This window comes from Scylla paramamosain, chromosome 23, assembly GCF_035594125.1.
Source record: "Scylla paramamosain isolate STU-SP2022 chromosome 23, ASM3559412v1, whole genome shotgun sequence".
Taxonomy (NCBI): Eukaryota; Metazoa; Arthropoda; class Malacostraca; order Decapoda; family Portunidae; genus Scylla; species Scylla paramamosain.
In genome coordinates, this window is record NC_087173.1 from 15,588,255 (window position 1) to 15,605,669 (window position 17,415).

Consider the following 17,415-nt stretch of genomic DNA (forward strand, 5'->3'; position numbering starts at 1 on the left):
AAAGTGCCAAAAAAAAAAATGTCGAGTGAGTCTGTTGCATAAGGGAGGATAGAAGAGTGAGTTGAACTACAGGCCGATTGCATTAGTGAACACAGTAGGTAAAGTTTCCAATGCAATGTTGAATGAGAGATTGTGTAAATGAACTGAGAGAGCCGGAGTGTTAGGTGAGGAACAGAATGGATTTTATGCGGACAGGAGAACTGCAGGGGTGGGGGGGGGCTGTACGATCCAGACCTGATTTTTTTTCTTCTTTTATAATTTATTGCATTTCTTTCCGCTTCTTTTGATATATGTAACGTTTTGATAAAAAAAAAAATTTCTTCTTACGTAATGAGGTCTTCCGTCATGGAATTCCACGGTTTCGCCCGCCACGAAACATTAGAGAACACGAAATTTTAGGCCTAATTATTTTCCTCAGATTTATATACGAAAGATAAAATTATATAATTATTTTTTCGTAAATCCAGCAAATAATGTAACTGCATCAGATATCCTTATTTTATTTATGTTAAGCAGTTAAACACTGGTTTTTTACTTAAAAATATGGCGAAACATAATAAAAATTTTCACCCCCCTTTCTCCCATGGTAATTAAGCGTGAAATTATGAATCGCTTTAGGCCTACGTACAAAACCAATCGGAGTAACTAAATGAAACTGTGACCGCTTTTTCAACATATTCTGATGTATATATCATGTGAAATTCAAATCCCTGGCTGCAACAGGTGAATTATAGTCACCCCTCAAACTTTATGACGCAGTATCTCAAAATGGCGGATTTTGACATATAGAAGTGATCTCCTCCGTTGTTATTCCTGTTACACATATATGTGCTATTGTAGCTTATGAAACTATGAGAGCCGAACAAAGTCTGCTATCGAAAGTTTTGTTTGGAGCTGATTTTGATTTTTGACAGATATTTGAAAGTCAATTTTTTTCCACTTTTTCATCGAACGAAAAAAAAAAAGAAAAATCGTGCAAGAAAAACGATAGTAGACATTGTTCTCCTATCTCCCCTAATTAGAATAATTTTTGAAATGAAAGAAATTTGTCAATAAATAAGGGAGGAGATACGAGTTGAACATAGGCGATTTAACATGGGATTAGGGATTTTACAACCCCCCTGAAGATAACGTGTTTGTGGTGAATGATATGACTGAGAGAAATAAAAAAGTTGGAGGTGAATAGAAAAATGCTAGATAGAGTCTTTAAAAAAAAAAAATGTTGAGTGTAAAGATAGTTAACATAGTGCGAAGTATGTATGTGGACACAAGAACTAAATACAGACTAGGAGACATAGAAACAGACTGGCTGAAGAAGAGTGAGAGAGGAGTTAGTCAAGGTTGTTTATTGTCATCAACCCTTTTTAGCTTGTATACAGAAAAGTTAGCAGCCAGAATGAGAAGAATGATTGCAGGAGTAAATGTGAGGAATGATAAGATATGTGTACTCTTTTATGTAGATGATGTAGTGGTTATGAGTGAATCGACAGATGAGCTGCAGAGTTCGTTGGATGTTGTAAATGGGTATGGAAGAAACTTTGAATTGAGATTTAGCCGTAAGAAAAGCAAGGTAATGATTGTGAATAGGTCAGGGGATGAAAGTAATGCGGTATGTAGACTTTGAGAAAATGAGTTTAAACAGGCACAAGAATACAAATACTTAGGGATGTGGATGTGTCCGAATGGGTGTGAAAAGGAAAAGAATGAAAAGATAAGCATGATAAACTAATGGGCAGGTCGACTGGGAAGGGCGGCAAGGATGAGAGTAAGTATGACGTGGTAAAAGAAGTGTGGAAGTGTGGCTGTGTCCAATATAATGCATGGTATGAATGTGATTGCACTGAATGAAAGTGAAATTAATAAGTTAGAAGTGGGGCAGAGTAGAGTAGCAAGGATGGCATTGAATGCACCTATGCAGCTATGTCATGGGACAAAATTGCACATAGGAAAGGAAACAAAAATAAATAAATAAAGGTGGGAGGAAAAGAGAATACCATGCAAATAATAATAATCCCGCGAAATAATTTTTATAACCGAAAGGAACGGTCATGAATATAAAAATTTACTTACCCCTTGGTAATCTGAATAAAATTTTGTATATACTTTTACAATCAGTAAAACTTTAGAACAAGAAATTAAATGAAACTGTAAGCTACAAATTGTTAAATTAGTTGTTGAATTATGGAGATGAAGAAGGCGCGAGGAGTAATATCCCTTGGTTTAAAAGGCAACTGTAAAATATCCATATTCTCGGTTTCTGCTGGGCAAGTAACATGAAAAATTGCAATCACAAAACACTGTAGATTAAGAGAAAATATGCCAGATCTGATAATTTTTTTTTTTTTTTTTTTTTGAGAGAAATTCTTTGTTAATATTTAGATAAGAAATTATTAGAATCCAGACAGTATTAGAATCCAGGAGTACGTGGGACCATTAGCAAAAATGTTCAAGAAAAATTTGTTAATGTAGAAGGGTTCTAAACTATTAAGGATATTGCAGAATTCTGTCCTTTAGTTAGGCGGAGGACTAGTTCCTGGGATGCACGGCGGCCAGTATGCAAGGCTGAACCCGACATTTCGACGTCAAAGACTGATTGACGTCATTGTCCATAGGTATGATCGTCATGACCCGAAACCCTGGACTGTTTAAATTCTTTATTCATATGAAAATTGCCATTTTTTTGCCTATATGTATTAATCATTTGTGTGAGAGACTGATTGGCATCGTTGTCCACAGAGAGAAGAGGGATGTAAAATTCCCTATGCCAGTTAGTTATTATTATTATTATATTTTTATTTACTTATTAATTTATTCTTTTTTGTGGGGGATATGAAACAAAATTTAGGATATAAACAAATTACAAAAAATTGTTCTGGATAAGGTAGTAGTCAAACACCAGTGATACACACACACACAATTGAATGTAACACCAAAACAATGAGGATGATTTCTAAAAAAAAAAAAAAAAAAAAAAAAGAAATTAAGGTAAACACTTGAGACACCAATTAATTGTTATAACATATTAATTTAAATGTTATTATTAACTGATTAGTAGTTATTATTGTTTCCGGTATAGGAGGTACTACAACTCCAAGATAACAGAACTAACTTCTAGAAATATCATTGTGAATCACGAAAGAGAAAAATAGTTTGAAAACTTTACTTGTTATTTAGAAGCTAACTCTAACAGAATTCAATCTGGTTGTCATGGTGTTTTTCCAGTGCCTTACAGACCTCCAGCTAAAACGCTACCATATAAAGCAAGGTAAAAATAATGTGGCAAAAACCATGACTGGTGGTAACTAATGTGCTATTTTTATATATTTTAACAACAGCTAAATCAAAACTAAATTGAACAATGAACTAAATCAAAGCAAAAGTACTTAAAATACCAACTTTAAATAAATACCCCAAAATTTAATTAAACCTTTTTAATTAAAACATAAAGAAACATCAATACAACTTACACTCCCTCCCTCACCCCCTACACCGTAACAGGTATACAGCAGTGGAAGCTTTGAGAGGTGATCTGGGATGGAGCACAAAAGCGACACTTAAGAGAATGGATGATGCAAGAATACCAAGAAAAGTGTATCTGTGGAATGAACGTGGAAGCAAGTGGAGGAAGAGTTGCATGAAAATGACAGACAAGAATGAATTACAAGTTCTGTGTAAGATGAGAATGGCTGAGAGGAATCAAAATGAGCGTGAATGTGAAGTGACAAGAGGAGGTAATTTGGGAACCAAATGGGATGTGAGAAAATGGAAAAGTGAAATAGACAGAGAAGTGAAGTGTATGGGACTAAAGGAATGAATGCATGAGATGGAACGAAAGAGCACTCTGGAATGGTACAAGGAAAAAGAGGCCCCACTGTATAGAAAGATGGTGGGATGGAAGCTTGGGTGGTGATCTCTTCTGAGTTAAGGCACAATGCATGGATGTGAATGCAAGGAATTACAGACGGTCTGAGTTCCACACCAAAGTGTGCCAGATGTGTGACATGGAAAAGGATGGGACGGTGGAGCATGTGATGCAGGAGTGTGCGACGTACAATATGAGAGAGAGAGAGAGAGAGAGAGAGAGAGAGAGAGAGAGAGAGAGAGAGAGAGAGAGAGAGAGAGAGAGAGAGAGAGAGAGAGAGAGAGAGAGAGAGAGAGAGAGAGAGAGAGAGAGAGAGAGAGAGAGAGAGAGAGAGAGAGAGAGAGAGAGAGAGAGAGAGAGAGAGAGAGAGAGAGAGAGAGAGAGAGAGAGAGAGAGAGAGAGAGAGAGAGAGAGAGAGAGAGAGAGAGAGAGAGAGAGAGAGAGAGAGAGAGAGAGAATGATGATGATGATGACGATGATGCAAGAGATTTTGACTGAATAAGGGCATAATAGGTATGAAAGAGTGGAGAAGACAGGAAGGGAGATGAATGGTGCTGCTGCTGGGACCGTGTAGACTAGAGAGACAAATGAAAAAATGATTGAGACTGAAGGAGTTTCTGGAGAGAATGTGGAGTGCCAGATGTAGGGATACTTAAGTGCTGAGGATACTGTTCGTTTTTCTTCTTGTTTTATCTGATTTATTTATTTATTTATTTATTATTACTATTATTTTTTTTACAGGAGTTGTCGATCCAAAGGCTTGGCTGAAGAGTGATCCCGAGCCATCTGTAATATCAAGATCACGATCAAGATCAGATTTTATCTCCAAATATGAAGAAAAAGAAGAGAGAGTGGAGCAGAGCACCCAGACAGAAAACCTGATGAAAGAGGCAGAAGCACAGACGACGAAGACTGAAGAAAGAAAAGACCAGCAAGAAGTGGTGGAAGTGGCCAGAACAGACAGACGCCCAAGGAAGAAGAGAATGGTAGTCAAGAAAGCCCCAGTACGTGTCATTGGAGACAGCATGGTAAGGAAGACTCCCGACTTTGTGAGAAGGGAAATTGAGTGCACCAGCATGGGAGGTGCTAAGATCCAAGACATCAAGAGGAAAGTCAAGGAAGAAGTGCAAGAAATGGAAGAGAGAAGCCTGCTAGTTGTCCAAGGAGGAGGCAACAACTTAGTAGAGGCAGGTGCTGAAGACACGGTAAAGGAAGTGATAGAAGCAGTGAGGGCAGCAGAAGAGAAGAAGATGTGTGTGGCTGTGGTGGGGGTCCTGCGGCGCCCACGGGAAGGAGTGCAGTATGAGAAGGTTAGAAGAGAAACGAACCGCAAGATATGCATGGAACTCATGAAGGTCAAGATGGAATGGATGGCAGAGAAGAAGGGCAACGTGAGCTTCCTGGACATGGATGGGATCCTTGACCAGGACAAATTCTTCGGGAGAGACGGGGTCCACCTCAACCACAACGGGAATGAGAGGCTAGGACGTCGACTGGCTGAGTGGATGAGGGCGAGGCAGGTGTGTTGTGTGGACGATGCATGACGAGGAGGACCCACTGATGTCAGCAAACATGAAAGAAAAGAGACTAACCAGGCAAGTAAATGTGTGAAGATTGGCTGTATGAATGTGAGAGGATGGGGTGTGAGCAAGTTTGAGGATGTATGCAAGGAGCTCAGGGAGTGGAGGTTCGACTTAGTCGGGCTCACTGAGACTCACCTGAGAGATGATGTACGAATGGAGGGATGCGAGTATGTTATGATTGGAAAGGGGCGTAAGGCACAGGAAACACTGGGAGGAGGCGTAGCCCTACTCTACAAGAAAGAAAGAGGACTGAAAGTAGAGGAGATTGATGTGGGGGAGTGTACAAGTAGTGAGGATGTGCTTGCAGTAAGAGTGGAATGCATGGATGGTCGTGGCAGACCAGAGAAGGTGGTACTGGTGGTAGCGTACATGACTGTCATGGGTGAAAGAGCAGAGAGGGAAAATAGGAGGAAGTATGACATACTTAAGAAAGTTGTGAGAGAGCATGGAGAGGAGAGAGTGCTAATTATGGGTGACATGAATGCACATGTGGGAATACTGGGGGAACAGGTGAACAGGAATGGTGAAATGCTTGGAGAGTTTGTTGATGAACTGGAGCTGGAAAATCTGAACGTTACTTTGGCAGAGGGGCGTGTGACTTGGAGTGCAAGAGAACAGGAATCGGCAATTGACTACGAGTACATGTTGGTGAATGGAAGAATGCGTGAAATTGTGTCGCACATGTGGATAGATGAGGATGGTTTGGTTGATATTGTGTCCGATCACAACATGCTGGTTGTGGAGTGCTTGATGCAGGGTGGGAATGAAGTGAAAGTGGCAAGTAAGAGAAAGAAGTGGAGACTGAGAGATGTAGGGTGGGAGAACTTTCAGGTTGATCTGAGTGAGAGAAGCTGGGACGACGAAAGTGTGCATGACGTGGAGCATCTGAATGAGAAACTGGTTGAGGACGTGAGGGGTGCTGCTGAGAACCAGATAGGGTTTGTGAGAGTAGGTAGAAGAAAGAATGTCTGTAAACCATGGTGGAATGATGAAATCAGAGCGGCTAGGAAGGAGCGAAAGAGAATGAGTAGACAGTGTAGATGGCTGAGGAAAAAGAGGCATGAAAGCGATGAGGCAGAGAATGAGTATCTGAATGCATGGGCAGCGTATGTGAAGCAGCAGCGGTTGACGAGACGAATGATAATGAATGCTAAAGTGAAGAGTGAAAGGAGCGTGATTCAATCTTTAAGGGAGAAAGGTATGGAAGGTGGCCGTGAATGGTACAAGTTCATGAGAGGTGAGAATATGTCAGGCAGTGTTGGTGTGGAGAGTCTAAAAGTGGAGGGTGTAGTTATAACAGAGAAGGATGGAATCAGGGAGGCAATCAAAGGGTTCTGGGAAGAAGTAGGTGGGGTAGGTGAGATGTTTAGTGTGAGAGAAGAATGTGTAACACTGGAAAGGAAGAATGCAGATGAACTGGATGAAAGAATCAGTAGGGATGAAGTGGAGAGGTGTGTGAGAAGGCAGAAGAATGGCAAGGCAGCAGGTCCAGATGATATACCCTATGAGTTCTACAAGAATGGTGGGGAGGTAGTGATAGACAGAATGACTGAGTTATTCAACCGAGTGTGGGATGAAGAGAGAGTGCCAAGAAAGTGGAATGAGAGCCGAGTGTGTCTGTTACATAAGGGAGGATTTAAGAGTAAGAATGAGCTGAAGAACTACAGGCCAATTGCATTAGTGAATACAGTAGGTAAAGTTTTCAGTGCAGTGTTGAATGAGAGACTGTGTAAATGGATTGAGAGAGCTGGAGTGCTGGGTGAAGAACAGAATGGTTTTCGTAGGGACAGGAGAGCTGAGGACAATATGTTTGTGGTGAATGAAATGATTGAGAAGAAAAAGAAGGATGGGGGTAAATTGTACCTAGGTTTTTTGGATATAGAGAAAGCTTATGATAGAGTGAACAGAGAAATGTTAGGTAGAGTCTTAGAAAAGATTGGATTGAGTGCAAAGATAGTTAACGTAGTGCAAAGTATGTATGTGGACACAAGAGCTAGATACAGGCTAGGAGACATAGAAACAGACTGGGTGAAGAGTGAGAGAGGAGTTAGGCAGGGCTGTATATTGTCACCAACCCTTTTTAGCCTGTATACAGAGGAGCTAGCAGCCAGGATGAGAAGAATGAATGTACACGTAGGGGTAAGTGTGGGGAATGATAAAGTATGTGTGCTCCTTTATGCAGATGATGTAGTTGTTATGAGTGAATCGGCAGATGAGCTTCAAAGTTTGTTGGATGTAGTGGATGGCTATGGTAAAGACTTTGGAGTAAGGTTTAGCAGTGAGAAAAGCAAAGTAATGATTGTGAATAGATCAGAGGATGAAAGTAATGTGGTATGGAGACTTGGAGAGAATGAGTTGAGACAGGTGCAAGAATACAAGTACTTAGGGATGTGGATGAGTCCTAGTGGGTGTGCAAAGGCAAAGAATGAAAAGATAAGTATGCTAAACCAGTGGGTAGGTCGATTGGGAAGCGCGGCAAGGATGAGAGCAAGTAAGTATGATGTGTTGAGAGAAGTGTGGAAGAGTGTGGCTGTGCCATGTATAATGTATGGTATGGATGTGATTGCATGGAATGAAAGTGAAATTGATAAGTTAGAAGTGGGCCAGAACAAAGTAGCAAGGATGGCACTGAGTGCACCGAGGTGCACAGCAGTTGAAGCCTTGAGAGGTGACATGGGATGGAGCACCTTCAGAGAAAGACTGACAAAAGCCACACTTAGGTACAAGATTAGGCTTGAGAGAATGGATGATGCAAGAATAGCAAGGAAGGTGTACCTGTGGAATGAAAGTGGAAGCAAATGGAGGAAGAGATGCATGAGAATGACAGACAGGAATGGATTGCAAGTTGTGTGGGCGATAAGAATGGCTGGTAGGAATCAAAATGAGCGTGAATGGGTGGTAACAAGAGGAGGAAGAGTGGGAGCCGAATGGGATGTGAGAAAATGGAAGAATGAGATAGACAAAGAAGTGAAATGTGTGGGACTGAATGAATGGAAGAATGAGATGGAAAGAAAGAAGACCCTGGAATGGTACAAGGAGAAAGAGGCCCCGAGGTATGAAAGGTGGTATGATGGAAGCCTGGGCGGTGATCTTCTCTTCCGAGCGAGGGCACAGTGTATGGATGTGAATGCAAGGAGTTACAGGTGGTCTGAGTCCCGCAGCAAAGTGTGCCAGATGTGTGACATGGGAGAGGATGAGACGGTGGAACATGTGGTGCTGGAGTGTGTGCAGTATGCCAGAGACAGGAATGAGATGATGCAAGTGATACTGACTGAGTTAGGGCATGATAGGAATGAAAGAGTGGAGAAGACAGGAAAGGAATGGATGGTGTTGTTGCTGGGACTGTGTAGAGAGGCGAATGAAAGGATGATTGAGGCGGTGAAAGAGTTTCTGGAGAGAATGTGGCGTGCCAGGTGTATGAACAATTAGGATAGAGGATGCTGTTCGTTTCTCTTTTTTTTTTTTTTTCCCTTTCTACAGGAGTTGCCGATCCAAAGGCCTGGCTCAGGAGTGATCCTGTGCCACCTGTACCATCAAGATCAAGATCAAGATCAATTGTTGTCGACTACATGGGCCTCCTGTTTGTGGTAATTCAGGAGCATCCTCTGTTTATCAACTGAGCCGGTGCAAATACATTATCATCTGTGAAAGTGTGTATGTGTGTGTATGTGTGTGTGTGTGTGTGTGTGTGTGTGTGTGTGTGTGTGTGTGTGTGTGTGTGTGTGTGTGTGTGTTTGTTTGTGTTTACCTAATTGTGATATACTGTTCCGTATCTATATTTACTGTTGTTGTCAAAATCACTCTTAAACTCATGAAATGTCTTTGCATTAACACCTTCCTTCACTAGACCGTTTCACGTTTTCACTGTTCTATGTGGAAAACTACTCTTCTTTATGTCTCATTTGCACATATCCTTTTCAGTGTTTTTCCACATTCTCTTGTCTTCCGTGTGTTCCACGTTAAAGGGTCTTCCCTGTCTAATATCTCCATTTTTCTCATCACTCTACTCTGTAATCAGGTGTCCTTTTTCCCTTCTTTGCTCCTTGTTCCAGTGATTAGAAATTTTGGTTTAACAATCTCTCTTCACAGGTCAGATTTATTTGGTTTGGAACCATCTATGTTGCTGATATTTGTCTCACGCATCACACTTACCTGGCAAAACAAACGGCGTTGCAATCATCACACCCACTTCAACAGCAGCAACAATGAGGCAGTTCTTAGTAACACTGCTTCCATCATCACTCTTAGGATCTTCACCTGGATCCTTCTTCGGAGTCGCATCCTAAGCATCAATATTTATTGTATTTATTTATTTTTATTTTAACCTTATGCAGTTTACTCATAGAAATTAAGTGATTCTAAGGTCAAATATTCTATGGTCAAATACCTCTAACGCCATGGTTTAAATATTAGAAGGCATTTAAATATGAACGTGTTATGAGGTAGCGAGGGGAAGGGAGGACTTCAATGGGCACTTTTTTTTTCTTTTCTTATGAAAGGGGCTCTGGATAAAGAGTACAAAAAAAGTAGAAAAAAACTGGCCCACCGAGGTGTCACTCCATAAAGGACCGAGGCAAAAAGAGTAACCAAAACTGCAGGTACTGCAGTGCCTTGAAAAAAAAAAAAAAATCAAGGATGCATAAGATAAAATACTAAAGTATACAGTTGAGTTCCAGAGTTTACCAACAAAAGGAATGAAAACTAAGAATACTGATAAACTCTTCAACAGAATAGAGGTGAGAAAAAAAATAGTCTTGTTCAGCGAGGTCGCGACAGTTAACAAGATCAGAAAAGAAGTTAATATAAACTAGCGGTAGAATATAACAGGAAATGCAACCTTGCGGCGAAGAGTGTCCGAAGACAGTCACTTGGAGGAAAGGAACTAATGAGATGAAATGCTTTTTATTCCACCCCGTTCAACAGAGCAGTATGAGTGGAAGCTTTCGATATGTCTAAGGCAACAATGAAAATTTCACCAGAATTCTTACAATGGGATCGCTAAGACCCAGAAAGGAAGGACATAATATCACCAGCAGAACGGCAGTGAAGCAATAAATGTTAAAGAGAAAAAAAATAAGGAAAAAAAAAATAATAAAATAGGCAAGAAATTAAAGCAAAAGGGCTACAGTTTGAAGGATTAGAGCGGTTATTCTTTTTAGGGAACAGACTTCCAGCAGGAAGGAAAGGTAGATGTTATGTTGACAGAATTCATAGATTTTGACTATACAAGGTGCAAGCATGGAGGCAGTTTCCGAGAACAATAGAAGGAACCTCATGAAATCCATAAGCTTTCAGAGGGTTAAGGCTAGTGAAGGCATGAATAACATCATTAAGAAGAATCTTAATCGAAGGGATGAAAGGTCTAGTGGGAGAAACAAGCCGTGAATCATCCATATTATATATATATATATATATATATATATATATATATATATATATATATATATATATATATATATATATATATATATATATATATATATATATATATATAACACAGGTATCGCCGCAGCGAGCTAACGGTTGCTCCTTTCCAAGAAGCAGCATACACATCCCACATCCACGCATACGGAGCCAAACAAACACATGAGGACGTCACAAAACAACAAACACATGAGCTTAGCGAACGTGCTTCTGGGCCAGCCCCACTGGCCCCAGCAACTGCTCCCATGTGTACTCCCTTCACGTCAATCCCGATACCTTATCGCTTCGAGGTAACTGACATCTGTCATCAAACACTACACTGCTCAGGCCCAGCATCTGGCAGTTAATAACCGCTTGGCCACCTGCAGCCCCCAACAACACTGAAGATGCCTTCTGAGCGGCAAGCAACAAATTATCACTGGTATCCTTACTCACCGCTGCCTCCTGGTGCTGCGCCTAAACGCTTGCGCCAACTACAACATCATAATTCCCCCAGGAAGAGGGAATCGGGCGAGTAACATCATTCACAATCCCCACACCAGGGAAAACCACATTCGCCATAACACAACAGAGAGGGGCCCCAGACAAGAGGATATCAGGGTTGCCAGCCTGACCCAGGCCGTTACGCTCAACAAACGTGGCCACTCCCGACCACCAAAATCGCCTCAACTGTTCCCGAGTCATCCCGACTCCAAAACGGCCAAACACCAGGCCGCAACGTGCTAGCTGCACCCGTGCCTCCTTGACTGCGGATGGCACAACAAACTGGAGCATCAAACATTCATCTTCCTCTCTTCGCCGGCTAGACTAATTATTGCTATCATCCACTGTAAGCTCTGACCGACCCTCTACTTCCTCGCCATCCACTCCTACCTTGGCAAGTAGCGGGACAGCACATACACGAGGGACAGAATCCTCCTCAGGTGCAATGACAGCTGTAGCAGCAGCTGTCAGCACGGTGGCTCACTACGTGTCTATTCCCAGCAGGGGAGCAGCCTGCTTCCCGCCTCTGGTACACTACACAGGGAAGAAAACTCCCACCTCCCCAGCAATCAGGAGTGTCCTCGCCCTCGGGAGTGACCCTTAATATACCAAACACAACAGACTGTGGCACGGACTGTGTACCAGCGCCCGCAGCCTCCACTCCAGGTGACAACTTCGCCTGAGTATCACCTTCGAGAGACCCCGAAGGGTGAGACAAACCATCAAATAAACAATCTAGACCTAACATTCCAGCCTTACCCACGGCAACACTCTCACCAAAATCAGGTGCCCCTTGAAGTGGCTTTGCGCTTCTGCAGTCATCCCCAGAACACTGACTCAATGAGAAGTCTGACTCTGACTCGCCCAGACCCTAGCTGGCAGTGGAACAGGCCTCTGGGCACTGCTCCCACTGCCTTATTGCAGTCGATCCCAGGAGTCGCAGAACCCTCGAATACCCGACGCCGTGTGTCTCGCCTCGCCTTAGGGCGAGCAACAGAACATCAACAGTCTCCACATCAGGGTCGGCGTCCGCGGATGGGGACTGCACCCAAACTCTCCTTCATGCCAGGTCATTGCCTAAGGGGAATTCATCCCCAGACATTGGTAGGTCCTCTGCTAGTGCACCAGCGCCTGCGCAGTCATGAGCGGGCATGACAGCCTCATCTCCGCCGTGGCTAAGCTATCCACGGCGCCAATTCCTCGGCAACATATAGGCTTGTCATGGGCAATTCACTTCCCTGTAACATTCCTCTACAGCGACTGCTGTGCCGCTTTATCTCTCAAAACAGTTACAAGGTATTCAATCCCTGCAATCTCAACAGCGCCTTGACACAAGAAAGGGTGGCACCAGTCTTATCCAGACCTCACAGGAGACGGTGAAGTAACAACAGATGAGGGAGGCAGTACTCCCTGCTTTGATACTGTCTTGACGAAACACAGACCGAATTTCCTCACTCTCAGCACCTTGGTCGTGTGATATAATCAAGGCCACCGCCTTCTATGGAGTCTTGGAAGCTGTGGCGGACACTATCTTACGGCAATTGTATTTAAAATGCCCAGTATTCTTGCAATAATGGCACATGGGCTGCGTGCTGTACCTGGGAGTGCTGTGTTGCATGCTCCCAGTCCGTTTACAGGGTTTACTCGCCCTGACTTATTACTGAAACCACTGCTATAGCGTGGACGTCCCGACAAACTAGCGCTTGTCACGCCACCAGACAAAACATCACCGGCCCCACCAGACGTACCACCAATCCAACGTGGCACAGGCCGGTGTGCCAACACGTGTCATCCGCCCACGTGGCTGCCTCCTTCAGATTTTTATTTATTTTTTTTTTTTCTCCCGGAGCAGCGGCACCAACTCTCTCTCGGCCACATTGACAGATTGCTCCATTACTATGAGTTTCTTTAACTCACGGTAGGAAGTGGCCTGCTTGCTACCAATCCACTTTTCGAATGTCTTCTCCAGGTAGCAAGCACATTCTAAATAAGAGTCACTAGGACACTTATTCCCTCCACGGAATTGCAACCTATAAGTCTCTGGCCACAGCTCATAAGCTCTCAGGATGTCAGCCTTAAACTCCTTATAATCCTCCAAATCCTCTACTGATATCCTTTCATAAACTTCTAAGGCTTTGCTCTTCAACATATTAGCCACCAAGCCAACCCATCACTCCTGAGGTCAATCAAATTTTGAGGCCCTCTTCTCAAACTTCCTAAACCACTTTGTCACTTTCTTTTCATTAAACCCCGGTATTAACTTAAAACTTATTACCATCTGGTTTTCTATTGTATCCTCCTTCACTCCTCCTCTCCTCAAGCCATGAGGTGTATTAACTTCAGTCCTCGTCTTCTCTATCTCAAACATCCTATTCTTCTCAGCCTCTCATACATCTTCGCCTCCTTCTCTGACTCATGCAACCTCATTTCCTTCTTCTCGGCTTCAAGCAACCACGCCTCTTCGGCCTCAAGCCTCTTTGCCTCCCTCTCGGGTTCTAGCCTCCTGGCTTCTCTAGCCTCTTCATTCTTCATTGAATCTCATTTCCTTGGGTTTAGCTTCCAACTGAAGCCTTCTCAACTCTCTCTCCTCCTTTTCTGCCTCTTGCTCAAGTCTCCAAGTTTCTTTAGCCTCCTCCAGCTCCAACTTGAATATCATCTCCTCTGACATGCCTTCTGTCTGGGAAAAAAAACACCAAGACTGTGTACAGGAATTACACATCCTTGAACGCTATTTGTGGGACTATGTGTCCTCACACCAAACTGTGTTAAATCTACGCTGCCACTCCCAGCAGAAGCAGGAGACTCGAGTCGCGAGTCACTTCGGCTACCAGCCTTGAGCTCCATGGCGTAAGCTGAATACAGGCACACAAAGAACAACAAAACAAACAAACAGCAGTCTCTCCCATTTGGTGACGAATCTATCTGCTATCCTGGCGAGACCGCCAATTTCTGTTACAGCCACAAATTTCTGCCCTTTCCACAGTTTCCTCAAATGGACTACCTTCCCAAAAGTCGCCCCCTATGTGACTTGGTACAAGGCTTAGGATAAGTTACAGGGTCCTCTTTAGACCCTTGGATCCCTTACCAGTCATAACACCAGGTTACACACACATGAGGTCACCAGTCTGTTTCTCCTACCCACAGACAATGAAACATTACAAGAACAACGAATTCCGATGGATAGGGAAGAATCGCCAGCCACGTTCTAGGGAAAGGTCTCGACGAACGAAAGACACACATAAGGATTATGCTGTTCTACAGAATACCGTCCTTGCAAACAACAAGACAAAATCTTCCCACTTCCGTAAAGCACTATCTCCCTCTGCTGTGCAATATTGTATTCACCTTCCCAGGAGACAGGCCATGCTCCCGCTCACAGAAACATGACCAGGGAAAGGAGAATATTCTACTACACAGCAGCTTATTATTATTCCTCTGCTTCCAAACCCTCGAGTGAGTTTCAAATAACTACACTCCTTGATAGACGGATATGGAAACTCCACTACACATATAGACAGGATCATACTGTCGGTAATTATTCAATTATCTCCTTAGAGCAACTGGCCTGTGTAACTGTAAAACCCTCCCCGGTTCCTCCAAACAACGCTGTTTGCCTTTGTACATAATCCTTTCGTGGTGGCTGGATGGTGACTGAAGCATTGGAACAGCTTGAATCTACGTCTCAAGCACTGACTCACGTGGATGCAGGGAAAGGGGAGGGACGAGGCATACCCCACCCTCCCACCATGCTCGCCTAGCCTCCCAGTTACAGGCTGCTAATGGGTATAAATAAAATACGTACATTCAGAAAATTCTAGTGACTAAACTATGGTACATGAATAAATACCGATTACTTTATCGTCAAGAGCAACTCTTCTACTACAAAATACACAAGGCTCAATATGAGGGGACAAAGGAAAATTACTAAAATCAAATAGGGAAAGAGACTGGGTGGAGAATATAAAACTTTTAATGTAGCTGCGGGATCAAGGCAAAGAGTCATCGAGCAGCAGGCACCACCAATTCCACTCTCACCCTCTCTCTCTCTCTCTCTCTCTCTCTCTCTCTCTCTCTCTCTCTCTCTCTCTCTCTCTCTCTCTCTTCTTCTTCTTCCCATCCTTCCTCCTTCATTCTCACTTCTTATCTTGCTGCGCTTAACAATATATATATATATATATATATATATATATATATATATATATATATATATATATATATATATATATATATATATATATATATATATATATATATATATATATATATACTATGGACCAAACCCAACCGTCTCACAGCTGCCACTCAATCTCGGGTCAGCTTTCCCTAGGATATACCAACAGCCTAGTGCAAAGCTATACAGCACGAGTCCAGGTCACTCGTGAGTCAGCATATGCCTCCAACATCGCCAGTCTTGCCTCCTCCGCAGATCAAAACATACAACACTCACACACTTATCACAACAACTGGGAAAGGGCTTGCACAGGCACATTTCTGTTGGGGGAGGGTAAAAAAAATTGGTGGAGACAACTCAGAATGCGTAACTTCATAGATGTTTTAGCTATAGATGAGATGTGAAGCTTCCAGCTTAGATTATGAGTAAATGGAAGACCGAGGATGTTCAGTGGAGGAGAGGGAGACAGTTGACTGTCAATGAAGAAGAGTGGATAGTTATCTGGAAGGATGTGTCGAGTTGATAGAAGGAGGAATTGAGTTTTTGAGACATTGAACGGTAAAAAGTTTGTCCTGCCTTAATCAGAAATTTTAAAGATATCACAAGTAAGGCGTTCTGTGGCTTCCCAGCGTCAAAGTTTTATTTCCTGAAGGGATGGACGTCTATGAAAAGATGTGGAAAAGTGTAGGATGCTATCATTAACACAAGAGTGGATAGAACAAGAAGTTTGGTTTAGAAAATCATTGATAAATAATAGGAAGAGAGTGGGTGAGGAACACCATTGTTAATAGATTTAGAAGAACAGTGACAAAATACAACAGCAGCAACAGAAGGGCCAGAAAGGAAAATTGAGATGAAGTTTCAGAGAGAAGAATAGAAGCTGTAGTAGGGTAGTTTAGAAATCAAAGCTTTGTGCCTCTAACTGTGCCACCCTCTAACTACTTCATACTACCTATTATAATTCTTCGCAATGATGTTTTCCATGCCCTCGCTGGCCTAAACCTCGGTCTGTCCTTTACTTATAATCTGAACTGGAAACTTCACATCTCATCTCTAGCTAAAACAGCTTCAATGAAGTTAGGGGTTCTGAGACGTCTCTGCCAGTTTTTCTCACTTCCCCAGCTGCTAAGTCTGTACAAGGGCCTTATCCGTCCATGTATGGAGTATGCTTCACATGTCTGGTGGGGGAGGGGGTTCCCATTCATACCACTCTTCTAGATAGGGTGGAATCAAAAGCTTTTCGTCTCATCAACTCTTCTCCTCTAACTGACTGTCTTCAGCCTCTCTCTTATCGCCGCAATGTTGCATCTTTCGCTGTCTTCTACCGCTATTTTTATGCTAACTCCTCTTCTGATCTTGCTAACTACAGGCCTCCGCTTCTCCCGCAGCCTCGCTGCACAAAATTTTCTTCTTTCTCTCACCCCTATTCTGTCCACCTTTCTAATGCAAGAGTTAACCAGTATCCTCAATCATTCATCCCTTTCTCTGGTAAATTCTGGAACTCCCTGCCAGCTTCTGTATTTCCATTTTCCTATGACTTGAATTCCTTCAAGAGGGAGGTTTCAAGACACTTATCCTTCAATTTTTGACTACCGCTTTAGACCCTTTTCTGGGACTGGCATCTCAGTGGGCTTTTTTTTTCATTGGATTTTTGTTGCTTGATCAGTGTCACTCCTACATAAAAAAACAAAAAAAAAATCACCAAAATTCCTAAAAAAGGATGACCAAGACTTAGTAAGGAAAGCCAGAAGATCACAAGTAGAGTGGCCTCAACTACACCCATGCTGGTGATCAGATAGAAGGTTGTGAAGTGATAATTTTTAATAATCTTCTTGTTGAGGATAGATTGAGAACCATTAGAGAGGTAGGAAATTAAAGCAATGGACGGTAGT

General features: G+C 42.6%; 1 protein-coding gene across 1 annotated transcript in view; it reads right to left on the reverse strand.

The window, feature by feature from the left end:
* LOC135112269 (uncharacterized) overlaps positions 1-17,415 on the reverse strand; it is a 98,630-nt gene that overhangs the window by 10,273 nt on the left and 70,942 nt on the right. Inside the window, exon 6 of the mRNA XM_064026557.1 lies at positions 9,598-9,727. Coding sequence (XP_063882627.1) covers positions 9,598-9,727 — 130 coding nt within the window. The remainder of the gene's footprint in view (positions 1-9,597; positions 9,728-17,415) is intronic.